The 18,592-nt window shown below is 43.9% G+C and overlaps 1 protein-coding gene across 4 annotated transcripts in view; it reads left to right on the top strand.

Annotated features, from left to right (window-relative positions):
* The window catches only part of RNF214 (ring finger protein 214), a 60,180-nt gene that overhangs the window by 19,497 nt on the left and 22,091 nt on the right, over nucleotides 1-18,592 (top strand). For 2 of the 4 annotated variants that reach the window (XM_075190092.1, XM_075190090.1), the window contains exons 2-10: nucleotides 502-759; nucleotides 891-1,148; nucleotides 1,280-1,537; nucleotides 1,669-1,926; nucleotides 2,058-2,315; nucleotides 3,750-3,809; nucleotides 3,918-4,058; nucleotides 5,214-5,353; nucleotides 7,247-7,315. In XM_075190092.1, coding sequence (XP_075046193.1) covers nucleotides 502-759; nucleotides 891-1,148; nucleotides 1,280-1,537; nucleotides 1,669-1,926; nucleotides 2,058-2,315; nucleotides 3,750-3,809; nucleotides 3,918-4,058; nucleotides 5,214-5,353; nucleotides 7,247-7,315 — 1,700 coding nt within the window. Of the gene's footprint in view, nucleotides 1-465; nucleotides 760-890; nucleotides 1,149-1,279; nucleotides 1,538-1,668; nucleotides 1,927-2,057; nucleotides 2,316-3,749; nucleotides 3,810-3,917; nucleotides 4,059-5,213; nucleotides 5,354-7,246; nucleotides 7,316-18,592 lie in introns of all 4 variants that reach the window. The other 2 variants (XM_075190093.1, XM_075190091.1) reach the window with 2 other exon arrangements.

Here is an 18,592-nt window from a genome sequence, read left to right as displayed (position 1 = left end):
AATCCCTGTACTTTTTGCAGAATATCAGTCTGTCCCTGATGTTTTTCCTGGAGAGAAGTGGCTTCTTTACTGGCCTTTTTGACACCAGGCCATCCTCCAAAAGTCTTCACCTCACTGTGCGTGCAGATGTTTTGGGGATAAAGTTCATTGTCATGGCAAAGAGGGACTTTTAAATTAATTGTAGTTCATCTGATCACTCTTCATGACATTCTGGAGTATATGCAAATTGCCATAATAAAAACAGGCAGCATACTTTGTGAAAAATAATATTTGTGTCATTCTCAAAACTTTTGGCCATGACTGTATACTGTATTTTGAAATGTTAAAATATTGTCATCGGTATTGAATAAACTGTGTATTTTATGTTTCATGGGCTATTTGAATGTACTGCATATGTTTTGGTAAGTTTCTGTGAGTGATAGAGATCTGCAATATTAATTCTTCTGGCTTGTTAAATTATATCAGCTGCAGCCTTGATGGAAAGTAATCTTTTGAGAACAGGGTACAGTTGGTCACACAGTGGAGAAAACAGGAGACATGCAGTCGTCAGAATCCAAACTCACAGACATGGATTTGGTGTCTGAAAAACAGGATCTATCCCATGCTGTAAACATGTCGGAGCTTCCAAGTCCAATTGAAGGGGATGTTGTAAAGGAGCTGGACATGGAGGAAGACCATTGCAGACCCTGCACGGATTCGTTCGAGGGGGACAGCCCTGATTCTTATGCTGAACGCCCAACTAGATGCATTGCTGTGCAGGTGAGATATAGTTATTTAGTTAACTGAGTAGTAATTCTAGTAAGAACATAGTAGGAAAGTCATTCTAATGACACTGCATTTACAAACTGTCAAACACATAGGCATAGATTGATTAAATATAATTATATCAGGGTACAGTTGGTTACACAGTGGAGAAAGCAGGAGACATGCAGTCGTCAGAATCCAAACTCGCAGACATGGATTTGGTGTTTGAAAAACAGGATCTATCCCATGCTGTAAACATGTCAGAGCTTTCAAGTCCAATTGAAGGGGATGTTGTAAACGAGCTGGACATGGAGGAAGACCATTGCAGACCCTGCACGGATTCGTTCGAGGGGGACAGCCCTGATGCTTATGCTGAACGCCCAACTAGATGCATTGCTGTGCAGGTGAGATATAGTTATTTAGCTAACTGAGTAGTAATTCTAGTAAGAACATAGTAGGAAAGTCATTCTAATGACACTGCATTTACAAACTGTCAAACACATAGGCATAGATTGATTAAATATAATTATATCAGGGTACAGTTGGTCACACAGTGGAGAAAGCAGGAGACATGCAGTCGTTAGAATCCAAACTCGCAGACATGGATTTGGTGTCTGAAAAACAGGATCTATCCCATGCTGTAAACATGTCAGAGCTTTCAAGTCCAATTGAAGGGGATGTTGTAAACGAACTGGACATGGAGGAAGACCATTGCAGACCCTGCACGGATTCGTTCGAGGGGGACAGCCCTGATGCTTATGCTGAACGCCCAACTAGATGCATTGCTGTGCAGGTGAGATATAGTTATTTAGCTAACTGAGTAGTAATTCTAGTAAGAACATAGTAGGAAAGTCATTCTAATGACACTGCATTTACAAACTGTCAAACACATAGGCATAGATTGATTAAATATAATTATATCAGGGTACAGTTGGTTACACAGTGGAGAAAGCAGGAGACATGCAGTCGTCAGAATCCAAACTCGCAGACATGGATTTGGTGTTTGAAAAACAGGATCTATCCCATGCTGTAAACATGTCAGAGCTTTCAAGTCCAATTGAAGGGGATGTTGTAAACGAGCTGGACATGGAGGAAGACCATTGCAGACCCTGCACGGATTCGTTCGAGGGGGACAGCCCTGATGCTTATGCTGAACGCCCAACTAGATGCATTGCTGTGCAGGTGAGATATAGTTATTTAGCTAACTGAGTAGTAATTCTAGTAAGAACATAGTAGGAAAGTCATTCTAATGACACTGCATTTACAAACTGTCAAACACATAGGCATAGATTGATTAAATATAATTATATCAGGGTACAGTTGGTCACACAGTGGAGAAAGCAGGAGACATGCAGTCGTTAGAATCCAAACTCGCAGACATGGATTTGGTGTCTGAAAAACAGGATCTATCCCATGCTGTAAACATGTCAGAGCTTTCAAGTCCAATTGAAGGGGATGTTGTAAACGAACTGGACATGGAGGAAGACCATTGCAGACCCTGCACGGATTCGTTCGAGGGGGACAGCCCTGATGCTTATGCTGAACGCCCAACTAGATGCATTGCTGTGCAGGTGAGATATAGTTATTTAGCTAACTGAGTAGTAATTCTAGTAAGAACATAGTAGGAAAGTCATTCTAATGACACTGCATTTACAAACTGTCAAACACATAGGCATAGATTGATTAAATATAATTTTTAGATTTAAAGGGGCATTGCACTGAACTGGTATCTATTTTAACTATTTAGGCGCAGGCACTGTATGATTTCAAATGATGTCAAACACATAGGAGCACACTGATGTAAATTCTACATCTGATGGTACTTGCTTCTGTTGCCGCTTAAGACTTTAATGAACCATGAGGGACTAAGCTTACATGTAATTAACCCTTGAGTGTCCTCCTGGACACCTTGTCGCTAATTAAACACTTGAAAAAACACATACAGACATCTATCCTAAAGCAATGCGCCATTATGACTCCGTAGTGACTTGTAGGAGCAGCCAGTGAGGTTACTTCTATTGTTTCCTGCATGGAAGAGATGATCTGAGTCTTGTAAGACCCAACTTGGCCACAGCGCCCCTATGTTTGGAGTGTATGTTAACATGCTTTGACATAGGCTGGAATGCTCATGACATCCAAGCCTTTTAGTTACACATACATTATTGCAAAATATTTGCAAGAAAAATTAAATCACAATTTTAAGAAGGTTTTATCTGCACTGAATTTTTCTGCAAATGTTTACGAATACAGATAAATATCATTTCATAAATCCAACAAACATTTTTTGTTGTACGTTTGTTTTTATTATTGTGAGTGAAAGCTGGAATATTGCTTCACTATTTTTAACTGAATATAATCCATTTGCTAAAAATACAAATACAGACTCAATTTATGTACAAAGTTACGGAACAACTGGACTATAATGTGGTAATTTTTGAACAGTAAACAATAATTGATCTAATATAAAAAAAAAAATACTGGCCCATTTATTTGGGTATAAACCTAAAGAAATGTAATTAGCAAATAATGGGTGACAGAATTTGTGCAGAATGACAGTTGGCGATTCAGAGTTCTGCTATAGTATCTACTATAGCTGAAACCCAAGGGGTCATGTGTATATATAATTAGAATTGCGTGAAAATAGAAGTGTAAGGATCATCAAGCCCTTTACATTGGATCCTGTCACACAACTCTTTGGGTTAGAGGAGCTTTTCTTACTTAATCACTCTGTGATGAGAAACAGTAGAACAGTGACTAATGGATTATATTTCTTTTGCCTCATCATAGTATTATGGCCAGTACTGTCTATGTATATCGGAAGGAAAGTAAGAAAGCTATTTCAGCTTTTTGACCCATTTACTAAATATTTTACCCCTTGCTTCACAAATTACCATTTAATGAGTTAAGTTATGGTAACATTAACCTTGATTACAATAATGTAAATTATGAGATGCAAATGAACTATTGTTTATACATTTTGTTGCCCCTCTCCTCCCTGCTCTTAGACAGATTGTGGGAAGCAAGATGCAGAAACGATTACTGATGGGGACACAGAGCAAATCTTGGTGAGTGTGTAATATTTGCCTGTGATAGCTTGTGTAATTCCGTTTTAAATTGTTGTACAATGCCTTACAATCTTTCTCTTTATTACTATCTTCATACTGCATCTTCAGAAGCAGCTTGTTGAGCGCAGGGGGCAGCTGAAGGACAGTTATCAGAAGGTGCTGGACAGACAAACCCAGGCAGAGAAACAGCTGCAGGTTCAAATAAAACTGCTAAAACAGCAGAAAGAAGAAGAAATGCAGAAACAGAAGGTATGAAATAAAATAAAAATTGGGCATTTTATCTCATGTTCTGAAGATTTCAGCCCGCATGCCGCAACCTAACCTTGAGAAGAAATAGAAGACAGGTAAGAGTTTACAGCAAATCTATTCATTGATTTATTGAAACATGAATGTTTTGGCTGCTAACAGTATAGATTTTTAAACAAGGATACACCAAAGGTGTTGTAAAGTCAGCGCTACCCACAATATATAAAGAAGGTTATTGTCCAAAATAGACCAGTAAAAGGTAGAACCAAGGATCAAAGCCTCAGGATTTTGAAGTATAAAGAATGTAGGGATAGTCTTCTGGATTTAGCATAATTGTACATATATCTATTCATTTTATCGATCCAAACCCTTCTTGCATGTAATGTGGTATTCTTTGATGTTTTGTCCTGGTGCCTGTGCCTCCATTTTTGATACTACAGCAGTATAGATCTACTCCAGGTGCCAAAAAAATAAATAAATAAATACAGCAATGTTGAACCTTGATTTTCCCCCCTTTCGCCCGCAGTCTTTCATGCCATGTAAAACACTAACCACCAATTTTTGACATGTTTAACAAATATAAATATTACTTATACCTACATTCCACTTGTGAATTATATAAAGCTGCACTACAATTTGGGTATAATAGCCTTGCTGCCTCCCTGGGGGCTTCTCGGTACAGCTGCTTTTACAGGTCTTTCTGGTTAGTCTCACAGCCCCAACTGATAGTGAGGGGATTATGAGTGCAAGGACCAATGAGATTCCACAAATGAGGACATTGCAGCTTCTGATTGGTGCTCCCACTCACACCCCTCCCCACCTTCTGCAGTCATTTTAAAGTGGTGAATGAAAGTGTTTTGGCACATTAGGTAGTAGTGCAGCTTTAAACTGTGTTGCACTTCAAATTTTCCAATTTATTTCATAACATGATATCTCAAGCATTTAGTTAAAACTTATTTATTTTTCGCACCGCAGAATCGTTTTATTATCTTGGACCCTTGAAATTCACTGTTGTTATGTATGCTTTAGTTTTCAAACACAAAATGTACCACTATTTGCTGCTGGTTTTTGTCACAAGTGCTTATTTGACATATCCCTGTGGCCTAGAGTTGCTGCTCTTGTGTTCATTTATTTCACAAGTTCCTTATACTCTGATAGGGAAATCTGAAATCCATTCAAGACATGATAACTAAGAAAGAAGAAACCAAGAACAGAATGGAAAAAGAGCGGAAGGAACAGTCCAACAAAGAACAAGATCTGAGCACTGAATTGGTGAAGTTGCAGAACAAGAGTGAGAGGTATTTTGTTGTGTATCAATTTGGGAATAAAGAAGGGGAATTGTACATTCTCACCTGCGACAGGGTGCTTCATCTTACTTCCCATGAGTAGTGAGAGAAAAGCTATTTGGGGAAGAAAGTGGAAGGAGGAGGAAGAAATCATAGTCCGTCCCCAGTTTCATGTCGGATCTCAGGCAGAGCCTGACGGATGTAATTGTCAACTTACTCAAAGAAAAAAATGTCCAAGAAAATATAACATTTCCTGGCACAGCTTGCTGAGAGGGGAGTGGTTTGTAGATACTTTAAAAGATTTTTTTTTATTTGTTGTAAAGTGGTTGTAGAGTGTGTATGGTACTATCGTCTTTCCTTGAATCTGTTCTCATCTTTGTTTCTTTGCTTAATGAAGCAGCATATGCACATCCTTGATCATTGTCACAACAATTTTTGATGGTGTGCTCAATCACTGTATTCCTAAACATTTTGCCTCACTGCATGATAGGAAGGTTGATAGCCTAAAGATTTTAGGGATTCTACAGGTAATGGACACAATTAAGGTTTCTGATAGGTACAAGTGTTTTACATATGGGGGAGGCATTTTTTTTTATTTTTTTTGTTGTTTAGGAACATTTTATCCACAGCAACTCAGTGAGACTTTAGATATGGCTAGTCTAGATTGATAGACTGGCACTTTTGAATACTTATTATTGTGGTGTTTACAAGCAATACATTATGCGAGTTCAACCAGACACAGTGGAGGACTGTTATTACGTTATTGTTTGTGCCCGCAACACACTCAGCAGCTGATTTAACTCTAGGAGACTACATCGGATTAGGAGTATTTTTTCTTAATTCCAAAGACCAGTCCTCTCCTCCCCCACAGAGGCTGCATGGATTTGGTAGTTATCTCCCTAGCAAGCCGGATATTAAATTGAACTAGCCACATTGTGGTTGAACCATAGAGCCTGGTTGTATTACTATTCTAATTTGGTGGCTGTGAGACTTGTTTATTACTCAAACGATAAGGCATGAACTTGCAGGACGTTATTTGCATCTGTGATACTCCATTGCATGTGGAGAAAATCCTCTTTTTGTTTTGTATCAGTGGACAATTAAGGTCCAGCATTCATTCTGGACACACATACAAAGTCTGGGGAATGTTTTCCAAAACATTAAAAATGTAATTAAATTTATTAAAATGATTGGTTTATATTAATTTAGTCTGATTATAGATAATGATCTAAGTAGACATTGTCTATCTGTAGAGATTATACCTATTTTTATTTATGTGTGTTTTATTGAGTTATTCTTTAAGAATAACATCTGTGAGGGAAATTTTTATTATTGTATGCTATTGGGAGCCAATATAGTTTATATACATACTTCTATTTTTGATGAATCATTATAATACATATCGCATATGAATTGAAAAAAGCCATTTTATTGTACCAAATTTAATTTAATGATTATTTTTGATTATGTTCGACTAAATTTTTTTTAGATAAACATAATGTATGTTGATTTATTACATTTTAATGTATGTATTTTTACTGTTAAAGAATTCCTTTCTCTCAAAAAACAGAAAAAGTTGATTGGAATACAGTCTATAATCTGGAAGATTCCAGTGATACAGTGCATTGTCTGATGCTTATATTTATAAGTAACCTCTTGAATAAACAATTATAGGGTTATAGGACTTTACCTAGTTTCTGTATTGGTGCTAGTAAGCTTCTTGCAGAGCTCACAATTCACTAGCTATGTGTTTGTTTTTCATTTCTCACCATAATTCATTTATATTACATCTAATTGGGCATCTGAGTTTACATACACTGTGAACAGTGAGTCAGAGTGAATTTAAATGTGATATGTGGATATTATTTTTAAATCCATATAATTAAGGTTTTTGTTGTATTCCAGCCTTCAGCAGGAGCATAAGGAACTTGAAAACAAGATTGCGGGACTACTTGTTGAGCAGACCACAGAGAGGTGTGTGTTTATATTCCTTTGTACCATAAAGATGGAGAAAATGTATTAATGTTGACCTTCCTTCTGTATTTGTATACCTGAAATGTAGCAAGTAAGACTGCTGAATGCAAACAAAATGAATCTAGAACTATATAATGAATGATACTTTTTATTACATTAGAGGAGCAGTACTGGTTATCCAGTCAGGCAGTGTCTGCTTTAGAAAATGGTAACTTCCTATCTGGTAACTCCCTTCCTGTGGCACAAATGCACATCCGGACTCTTCCCTAGCATAGGTGTGCATATATATATATATATAATGATAAAGCAGCAAGGCGCCTCATGGTGTAATATTGTCAAGATGTATGAAATTAGTATAGGTAAGTAACATGCGTACCAGATAGAAGCTTGTCAGCGCGGATTTTGGATTTTGTCATGATGTCCTCATTAGAAGAGACTATGCAGGTGCCTCCTCTGTTTTTCTCTTGCACAAACAGTTGGGGTACACTGCTCACCATGGGGTATAAAGGGAGCTGTGTGGAGTTGAGCACTGAAAAGACCTGTTTGGCCTGCCCCCCCCTCTATGCTCCCTCTAGCCAGAGATTACAGTTTTAATTTTAGTGCCACTGGAGTAGGCACGTATTTCTTTAACTTAGATTTTTTTTTTTTTTTTTTTCTAATAGCAGTGTCCCCGCAGCATGGAGGGAGAGCGCATACAGCGCTTAAAGCCGCACTTTCCCCTCTAACTTAGGTTGAAATAGGCTCCCGGGCAGAAGTGATCACTCGGTCACTCAGAAAGTGACTGGGGGCACATAGCACTAGACCAGGACAGCAGGCAGACCGCGCTAGGAGCTGCAGCAGCAGTTCCAGTCTCCCATTTTCAGCTGGGTTGAGACAGAGCTGCCGGTGGTCTCTGTCCATATCTGCGCACCACAGCACCGTTGACGGCAGACAGCGGGGGATGCCATGTACCAAGTTGTGGGCAGTTCACTGGCAGAGAGCTCTGCCCAAACAGCTCTTACCAGTTTTTTCTGTGGGGGATACAGGCGCGATTTTGTGTATGGGAGGAGGTGCTTCTAGTTGGAAGAGAAATTTCTTCCCGAGCTTTCCTCACAGTGCAGCCATTTCACACTGCTCACAGCCTCTGAGGTGCCTGTCACGATTGTCCTGAGGGAAGAAACTTTTCAAACTAAGTGAATGTTTTATCTCCTGCTCTTTGCCTGTGATTGATTGTATATTTTCCTATATAGGTATAGTCCCCTCTTTTTATAAACCGGACACTAAGTCACAAACACACACACAATCATATATAGTACTATACTGTCAGACTGTTTTATACAAAGTGTGTCTTGTATTTTCTCTCTCCTTTCTGTGGTGTCACCATGTTAGTAAGAGGGACTAGTTCCAAGTCCAAGATTGCCGGTACCAGTTTGGTATCATATTTTTCTTATTCAAGGTGCCAGACAAAATTACCTTGTGGACAGTCAGATCCGGATGCCCTATGCGCGACTTGCGAGGCTGAAGAACTAGGCCAGTGCCCATCTGGGGAGGCCTCCTGCGTGCTGGAACAAGCCTGGGCCAGGAAACTCGCTATCTCTATTGCAGAGCTAAAGCGAGACACCATATGGTCTGGGTCGGTCGGTGTTGACAATCCTAACTCTCTTGTCCTAGGGTCTCAGTCTGCGGACGGACTTTCTTAGGGACAGGCGTCGCAGTGAGTCCAGGAGGTGTCGGCGATTGCCATTGCTCCTTCTTGGATGCAAAACCTGAAAAGATCTGTACAAGGTCTGGTCACAGTTTCTTCATTCCTGGAAAGAATATTAGTCTTCTTCCTCAGGTAGGCAGCACAAACGCCAGGTTCAGCCCCGGGCCCAAGAGCTGCCAGAGTCGGACACTGACCCCTCTCTTATGGAGGAAGGTGAACTTGTTGAAGACTCAAACACTGAGAAGTTATCTGCCTGGGAGGATAATTCCCCTAACAGCCAAGGAGTGGAGGACCTCATTCTAGCAATAAGACAGGTGCTAGACATTTCTGAGGAAGAAAAAGTGACCTCTCGGGTATCCATGTTTAAACGGAAAAAGAAACAAACAATTTATTTTCTCTTTCATCCAGTCTGGGGGACACTGCTTACCATGGGTTGTGGAGGGAGCTTGGGGAGTTGGCACCTAACTAGTTAACTTTTAGTACTGCCGACAGACCCCTCCCCTCTACAATCCCCCTGCCCCCTCTAGTTCAGTTTTTTAGGTGCCCAGGATTTGGGCAGTGTTTTTTAGTACTTTAGTAAATTTTAAAAACTTTTATTTCATTTTATTTGATTCTTATTTTTTTATTACAGGTGGCAGCGCTGGAGTGTGTTCTACTATAGAGAACACACTCACAGCTGTGTAGCGCAGGCATTCCCCTGTTAGATGAGAGCCAGTGGCTCTCACTGACAGGGACAGGAGAGAAGGAAGCAGATGGGTGCCTGATTTAGGAGTGACAAGCGGTCTCACGGACCGCTGTCACTCCTCCAGCCTCCCCGATAACCGGCACTGCCATTACAGGCATAGAGCGCCGGTTATCGGATACTTAAGATGCCGGCGGCCATCTTGGATTGGGTCAGTCGGCGCTACGGAGAGAGGAGGAAGGGGGCTATACCAAGATCCCCCCTCATACATAAGAGGGGGCATCAAGGTATCTTTCGCTGTGGAGACCTCAGTCTTAGAGGTCTCCAATACTCTGCCACCATTACAAGAAGATTTTTTTTTTTAAATCATAATCCGCTGCAGAGACAGCATTACTGAAGGGGGGGAGCTAAAGCATAGAGTTCCCCCCTCCTTCCAGAGAGAGATGGTCTATCCCAGCCTTCTGGCGCCAAGAAAAGCCCGGTAGGAGTGAGGGAGCAGGCACAGGACACTGCTGTTGGACTTCTCCCCTTTGTGGCCTATGGGCTAAGTACCTGATTTATTTAAACACATAATCCGTTTTGCTGTGCACAAACTGGGCAAGTAAGGGTTTACATTATAGTCTCCCTACTTGCCTAAATATTATATTGTGTTTGAAAAATTACAAGTACAACTTTTATGACAAGATTAGTTGGTTACTTGTTATTTCAATCTGTTCTCTCCATACATTACTCTCTCGCTCTCTCTCTCTATCTCTCTACTCAGCTAAATTTAACAATTAAGTCTGTGTGTTTGGTGTGCCTTCCTTTATAAAGATGACAAATAAGGGAAAGGGCCCTATAGCAAAATATTTCACATGTTCAAAATGTCATGTAAAATTACCTTGTGGGCAGAAGGACCCTTTGACGCTCTGCATGCGAAGCAGGGGTCCCCCCTGCGTAAACCCAGCAGATTTCAGGCCCACTGAAGGAGGAGCCGGCCTGGGTGGCCTCCCTGACACAGTCGGTTTCCTCCCTAGCACAGATGGTTTTTCAATCTAATCAGTTGCTATCTACTGTGGTAACTTCCGTGGCTAATAACACTAGCACACATTTAGGCCTCCCGGCTTCCTCGGGGTCTATTGGAACGTCTATACCAGGACCTTCCTCATTACAGTCTGACCCAGCCCCTGTCTCCACAGTACCGGCATGGTCTGCAGCATTTATAAGGGGTTTGGATAAGCTTAACCAGTTGCTTGAATCCCCAAACATCCCGCCTACTAAAAGAAAGAGGCCAAGATCTGTAAATCCCCTTATGGTCCTTTCAGACTCTGAGGAGTGTTCTGAGGATGAGAGGGAAATTTATTCCGATCCTGACCAGGTTCAACCCTTGGAACAGGAAGAAAATCCTAAAAGGCAATTTATTAACGATTTGGTTTTAGCGGTTAGACAGGCGTTGGACCTCCCAGAACCGGAGGATCCTACCCCTAGAGACAGAAGTCTCTTTAAGAAGGCCAAAAGGAAGGCTAGCCGTTTTCCCCCTTCTGTAGAACTTAGGGATATTGCAGAAGGAGCATGGAAACAACCTGAAAAAAGGTTCTCTCTTCCCAGAAGGTTCTCTTCCCTGTATCCTTTGCAGGAGGAAGATGTGGTTCGCTGGGAGAGTATTCCCAAGGTGGATATTCCTATAGCCCGATTGGCAAAACACACCTTACTTCCAGCTCCTGGTTCAGCGTCCCTTCAGGATGCCAATGACCGCAAAGTTGAATCCCAGCTGAAATCTATATTCGCGGCTGCGGGTTCTTCTTTTAGACCCACATTTGCTTCAGCTTGGGTTGCTAGAGCCATGGAAGCATGGGCAGACCAGCTAGCAGAGGCCTTACAGGACTCCGATTTGCTTCACCTGGCTTTGCATTTGAAGGAGGCATCGGGGTACCTTTATGAGGCGGCCCAGAACACAGCGGCCGTCTCTTCTTCTATTCAGGCGGCATCTATTTCAGCTAGAAGGACGCTTTGGCTGAAATCCTAGGAAGGAGATGCGGAATCAAAAAAGTCCGTTGAAACCATTCCTTTTTCAGCAGCAGGTTTGTTCGGTCCGGAATTAGATACCTTGATCTCTCAGGCAACGGGGGGCAAAAGCACTTCCTTGCCGGTATTCCCTGGCAGAAGCTGGAACCCTCGGGTCAGCTCCTTTCGTCAGCCCTTTCGGGGGACCTCCTTGTCTAGAGGACAGTCCTTTAGAAGTAGACAGCCTAACGCTCAAGGCTCCTCTTCTAGGGGGAGATCCTCGTTTATGGCTAGGCGCCAGGCCTCCAAGAACCAGGAGAAACCTGCGTCCTGACGACCACTCTGTACTCCTGGAGGGGGCACCAGTGGGGGGTCGTCTGTCTTTGTTTCAGGAACAGTGGGCAGCGTCCTCCCAAGACTTTTGGATTCGTGGCATTATATCAAGGGGGTACAGGATAGACCTGCTGGGCCCCCTACCACATCGGTTCTTTGTAACCCCACTACCCCGAGATCCAACAAGAAGACAAGCAATACAGGATTGCGTCGCCTCTCTTCTTTCGCAAAGAGTTATCTGCAAGGTCCCAGACTACCAAAAGGGAAAGGGGTTTTATTCAAACCTGTTCCTTGTCAAGAAGCCGGACGGCTCCCTCCGACCTATCTTAAACCTAAAGGGCCTCAATGTGCACTTAAGGGTGGACAGATTTCGGATGGAATCCCTGAGGTCGGTGATAAACGGCTTGGAGAAAGATCAGTTTATGGTGTCCATAGACATAAAAGACGCGTACCTCCGCGTTCCTATTTGGAGCGACCATCAGTCCCTCCTCAGATTCACAGTGGGATCCTCCCACTATCAGTTTTGGGCCCTCCCCTTCGGCCTCTCAACAGCACCAAGGGTTTTCACGAAGGTCATGTCAGTGATGGCAGCGCGCCTTTACCTTCTGGGAGTTCAGGTCATACCTTATCTGGACGACCTGCTCATCAAGTCCTCCTCAGAGAATTGCTTACGTCATCACTTGTCCCTCACCTTGGCGGTTCTCGAGGACCACGGATGGCTGATCAATTTAAAGAAATCCCAGATGGTCCCGTGTCAACGCATGGTTTTCCTAGGCCTCATCATGTACACCAGCCAGCAAAAAGTGTTCCTGCCTGTCGAGTAGATTGGTTCAATTCAAAGCATAACAGCCCAGGTCTTGTCTTCTCCCAGCCCCTCAATCCACTTGTGCATGCGGCTGCTGGGAAAGATGGTGGCCTCCTTCGAGACCATTCCCTTTGGTCGAGCTCATTTTCAATGTTTTCAGTGGGATCTGTTGACGAAATGGTCAGGATCCCACCTACGCTTAGATCTTCAGAGGATCTCTCTATCCACGAGGACGAGAGAATCACTCCAGTGGTGGCTGATTCAGGATCACATGACGGTAGGCAGGTCCTTCGCTCCATGGTCATGGATCATAGCCACGACAGACGCCAGCCTGAAGGGTTGGGGGGCGGTAATCCTACACCTCCGGCTCCAGGGCCTTTGGTCGGTTCAGGAATCGACCCTATCGATAAACGTGATGGAATTGAAGGCTATTCTTTTGGCCCTCAGGGGAGGCCAGGCCCTCCTCCAGGGCCACCCTGTCAGGGTTCAGTCCGACAATGCCACGGCTGTGGCATATGTCAACAGAGAGGGAGGAACCAGGGGTGCAGCTGCAATGAAAATTGCAGCTCAAATCTTGATTTGGGCAGAACAATATGTTCCTGTAATATCGGCAGTATTCATTCCAGGAATAAAAAATTGGGAGGCCGACTACCTAAGTCGAAACCAGATGATGCCGGGGGAGTGGTCACTCCATCCGGAAGTGTTCCAGTCTCTGGCTCAGAAGTGGGGTCTTCCGGATATAGATCTCATGGCCTCAGACACAACAGAAAGGTTTACAGGTTTTGCGCAAGGGCAAGAGACACCTTAGCGGTGGCAGTGGATGTAATGCCGATGTCATGGGACTTCAGTTTGGGATACCTGTTCCCTCCGATTCCCATGCTTCCTCGGGTGCTCTAACGAGTAAACAGGGAGGTCTGCCAGTAATTCTAATTGCTCCCTCATGGCCGCGCCGAGTCTGGTACGCGGACATACTCTCAATGGCAGAAGGACCGGGGGTTCGTCTTCCATCTCGAGACGACCTTCTTATGCAGGGTCCCTTCCGTTACCAGAATTTACCTCAGCTCAGTTTAACGGCATGGCTGCTGAAGCCAGCCTCTGGAGGACTAGAGGTTTTTCCTTCAACACTATGATGCGAGCCAGAAAGCCAGTCTCGGCTCGTATCTATCACCGAACTTGGAAAGCGTATATCCGATGATGTAAAAAAAAGGTCATGTCACACGTCCTCATTTCGTCTCCCTCGTTTATTGTCTTTTCTTCAAGATGGCCTGGAAGCAGGGCTTCGCTTAGGTTCCCTAAAGGTTCAGGTTTCGGCACTTTCAGTCTTTTTTTCATCTGAAATTAGCGGATTTGCCAGACATTAGGACTTTCCTCCAGGGAGTCTTACATATTCAGCCTTCCTATGTAGCGCCTACAGCACCGTGGGATCTCAACCTGGTGCTGGACATGCTTAAAGGGCCTCCCTTTGAGCCATTACTTGTGACTGATTTGAAGTGGTTGACCTGGAAGGTCCTCTTTCTTCTGGCTATTGCATCTGCGCATAGGGTTTCAGAATTAGGTGCTCTGTCTTGCAGGGAACCATACCTAGTTTTCCACGAAGACAGAGCGGTGTTAAGAACCCTCCCTTCCTTTGCTCCTAAGGTAGTTTTGGCTTTCCACCTGAACCAGGAAATTGTAGTTCCGGTCTTTTCTCCCTCTTCCATTTCGGATTCAGAGTCTATGGAAAAGTTAGACGTGGTTAGGGCTTCTGCATTTATGTTAAGAGAACTTCTCAAGTGAGGCGTACTGATTCCTTGTTTGTTCTGTATGATGCCAATAAGAGAGGCTGGCCAGCCTCAAAACAGTCCATTGCAAGATGGATTACGGCTACCATTAAGCAAGCTTACATAAAGGCTAACCGTCCGGTGCCAGAGAGACTTACAGCCCATTCCACCAGATCAGTAGGGGCATCATGGGCAGCGAGAAATGGGGCTTCTGCAGATCAACTTTGCAGGGCAGCCACCTGGTCCTCTGTCCACACCTTTACAAAATTTTATCAGTTTAATGTATTTGCCTCTGCGGATGCAAATTTCGCTCGTAGTGCTTTACGAGCGGGGCTTTCAGAGTAGTCCCACCCTTAGGGGCCTGCTTTAGAACGTCCCCATGATAAGCAGTGTCCCCCAGACTGGATGAAAGAGAAAAGAGGATTTATGTACTTGCGTTAAATCCGTTTCTCCGATTCCGTCTGGGGGACACTGCGATCCCTCCCTTCTGCTTTTCTTCTGTGTGCTCTTGTTTGACTGGCCTTTTCCTTGGGCTTTTTAATTAACTGAACAAGAGGGGGCAGGGGGATTGTAGAGGGGAGGGGTCTGTCGGCAGTACTAAAAGTTAACTAGTTAGGTGCCAACTCTCCAAGCTCCCTCCACAACCCATGGTAAGCAGTGTCCCCCAGAATCAGAGAAACGGATTTAACGTAAGTACATAAATCCTCTTTTCCACCCTCCCCCACAATTGTTAGAGATTTGGAAAGTAGTCAAAATGAAACCTGATAGTAGATATTTGATTCCAAGAAGGTTTTGACTCAATTATCCATGTCCAGACTCTGAAGTGGTGTCATGGGAAAGTCACCCCAGCGTGGATGGCTCCCATTGCGCATTTAGCTAAATTCACCATTATTCCACTACCCAGTGTTGCTAACTTTAAAGATGTCACTGATAGAAAATGTGATAGAAAATGTGAGGACATACATATATTTGGCTTCATGGGCTTCCCTCCGTCCTATGACGGTGGCAGTATGGGTGATTAAAGCAGTGGAAAAAGTGGCCTCTTCCCTCAGTGATGGCCTTCAGTCGGGAGTTCCTAGAGCTGAAATGTCATCCTTGGCCAACCACATTAAGGAGGCTGACGAATATCTGGGAGATGCAGTACTTGACATAGGTCAGGGATTATTCCGGACCTCCTCCCTGGCAATAGCGGCCAGACGCACACTGTTTTTGAAATTATGGGAGGCAGATTAAGAATCCAAGAAAGCTTTGTAAGCATTACCATATGATGACTCAGCATTATTCTGTCCACCCTTAGAAAAATTCATCTTTAGGCCACTGGGGGACGAAGTGCGTTTCTGCCAGTGGTTGCTCCCAAAACAAAAGGTAGGCGTTTTTGCTCCTTTAGTTTTGCAGGCAGAGCCAGAGGCACCCCCACCCAGGGGTCATTACTCAGTACCTTGGGGTACTGTCTAAAGCCAACAGACAAGCAACCTGCATGACTCTGTTTCCTCATAGAGCTTTTGGAATCGCCACCTTGGCCTTTTATGGTTACTCCCCTTCCGTGAGAAGGAACCAGGAGAGTGGCCCTTCAAAAAGCTATTCTCTCCCTGTTGAGGTCAGGGTTGATTGTAGCCGTCCCAAAAGAACAGCAGGGGTATAAAAACCAGACCTGTCATACCGTTCCATTCTAAACTTAAAGTCCCTCAATGCTCACTTGAGGGTTCCCAGTTTCCGCATGGAATCTATCCGTTCGGTAATAAATTCAATGGAACCAAACAAGTTTTTAGCATCCTTGGACATCTAGGATGCTTACCTTCATATACCAATATGGCAAGGATCTCACAACCTCCTCAAGTTTGTGGTGGACCAAACTCACTTTCAATTCCAGGCTCTGCCCTTTGGTCTGGCAACGGCATCAAGGGTATTTATGAAAGTGATGGCTGCAGTCTTACGTCAGCAAGGAGTAACGGTCCTTCTGTACTTGGACGATCTCCTGATCAAGGCAGTTTCGGTGTCTCGGCTGAGGTCCCATCTGCGTCTGACTGTACAGACCTTGCAGTCTAATGGCTGGATTATAAACTTAAATAAGACCCGCTCAACGCATGGTTTTCCTGGGCCTCTTTTCGACACCAGTTGGCAGAGAGTCTTTTCACTCCCAGAAAAGATCCGAACCATGCAACAACAGGTAAAAGCTCTGTTGTCCCCGAAGCATGTATCCATCCTTCAGTGCATAAAGATGATGGGACGCATGGTGTCGTGCTTCGAAGCGGTACAATTTGCGAGATTCCATTCCCGTCTCTTCCAGCACAAGCTCCTTTACAAATGTATCAAGTCGAATCCCCGCATGGAAGCCCAGTTCTTCCACCTGTCACCAAGAACCTACCCTGTCCTTGTTGTGGCGGATGTGAGCAGGGAAGACTGTCTTTAGTATGGGATTGGACCATTGTGACCACAGATGCTAGCCTGTCATGCGGGGGGGGGGGCGGTGACGTTGAATCTCCGACTGCAGTGGCTCTGGTCCACGGAGAAGAAGTTGCCCATCAATGTACTGGAGTTAAGGGCGGTCTTCAAGGCGTTGGTCCAAGCACAGTCTCGATTGAGAAACAGATCCATTCGGATTCAATCTGACAATGCCATGGCAGTGGCATATATTAACCACCAAGGGGGATCCTGAAGTCTTCTGGCCATGAAGGAGGTGACCAAGATCATGGTGTGGGCAGAACAGTGGCTTCCTGCCATCTCAGCGGTCTTCAAACTAGGATTGGACAACTGGGAAGCAGGTTACCAGAGTCACCATGCTATTCACCCAGGAGAATGGTGCCTCCACCGGAGGTGGACTTGATGGTCTTTTGGTTGAATTGCAAGGTCACCAAGTATTGTGCCAGGTCACAGGATCCCCAAGCGTACCTTGTGGATGCCATGGTGGTTCCTTGGAGTTTTGGGATAGTTTACATTTTCCCCAAATATTGATGTTATCCCAGGTATTGAAGAAGATCAGGCATAAAGGAGTCAAGGTCTTTCTTCTGGCACCTGAATGGCCAAGAAGACAGTGGTATGCGGATCTTGTCACCATGATAAACCTTGGAAACTTCCTTCCAGGAAAGATCTGTTCAGCCAGGGTCCGTCTTTTCATCAGGACCTAGCATGATTGGCTTTGACAGTTGGAGGTTGAAACCTTAATCCTTCGACGTAAGGGCCTTTTGGATAGGGTCATTCAAACAATGATAAAGGCTAGAAAACCAACATCTTTCAGAAATTACCATCGTGTCTGGAAGACGTATGTAGGTTGGTGTGAGCAGAAAAGTATGTCAAACTCTTCTGTCCGTTTAGCCACATTATAAGTATTCCTTCAGGATGGTCTGGATAAGGGCTTGCAGCTGGCATCCCTTAAGGTACAGGTGTTGGCCCTGTCAATTTATTTTCATAGGCGTCTGGCTCTGCTACCAAAGGTACAGACTTTTCTCCAGGGGATCCTACATGTTTGGCCACCCTTTGTTTCTCCGGTTGCTCCTTGGGACCTAAACTTGGTCCTAACTGCGTTACAGAAACCACCGTTTGAACCGCTGGAATCTATTTTCTTCAAACTTCTCACTTGGAAAGTTGCATTTTTGTTGGCAATTTCTTCAGCAAGACATGTTTCAGAGTTGGCAGCACTCTCCTGCAGACCTCCCTTCTTGGTCTTTCATGACGACAGGGCTGTCTTGAGGACTCTGTCCTCCTTTCAACCAAAAGTTGTGTCCTGATTTCATATAAATCAGGATATAGTTATCCCGACGTTTTCTAGAGATCCTTCATCCAACAGTCAGGGCTCTCTGATGGAATTGGATGTGGTCAGAGCCTTACGGATCTATGTGGATCGCTCATCTTCAGTTCGCAAGACAGACAGCCTCTTGATTCTGTATGATGCTCGAAAACGTGGCTGTGAAGGCCACAAAGCAAACTATAGCCAGATGGATAACGGCTACTATTAGGCAGGTCTATGGTTCTCAGGGGTCTCTGGTTCCTGAGGGCCTCACTCCACTAGGTTGTTTGGTTCTTCCTGGGCGGC

This window comes from Mixophyes fleayi, chromosome 11 (assembly GCF_038048845.1).
Source record: "Mixophyes fleayi isolate aMixFle1 chromosome 11, aMixFle1.hap1, whole genome shotgun sequence".
Lineage (NCBI taxonomy): Eukaryota > Metazoa > Chordata > Amphibia > Anura > Limnodynastidae > Mixophyes > Mixophyes fleayi.
Note: the sequence above shows the minus strand (reverse complement) of the source record. Positions and strands in the feature narration are given on the sequence as shown.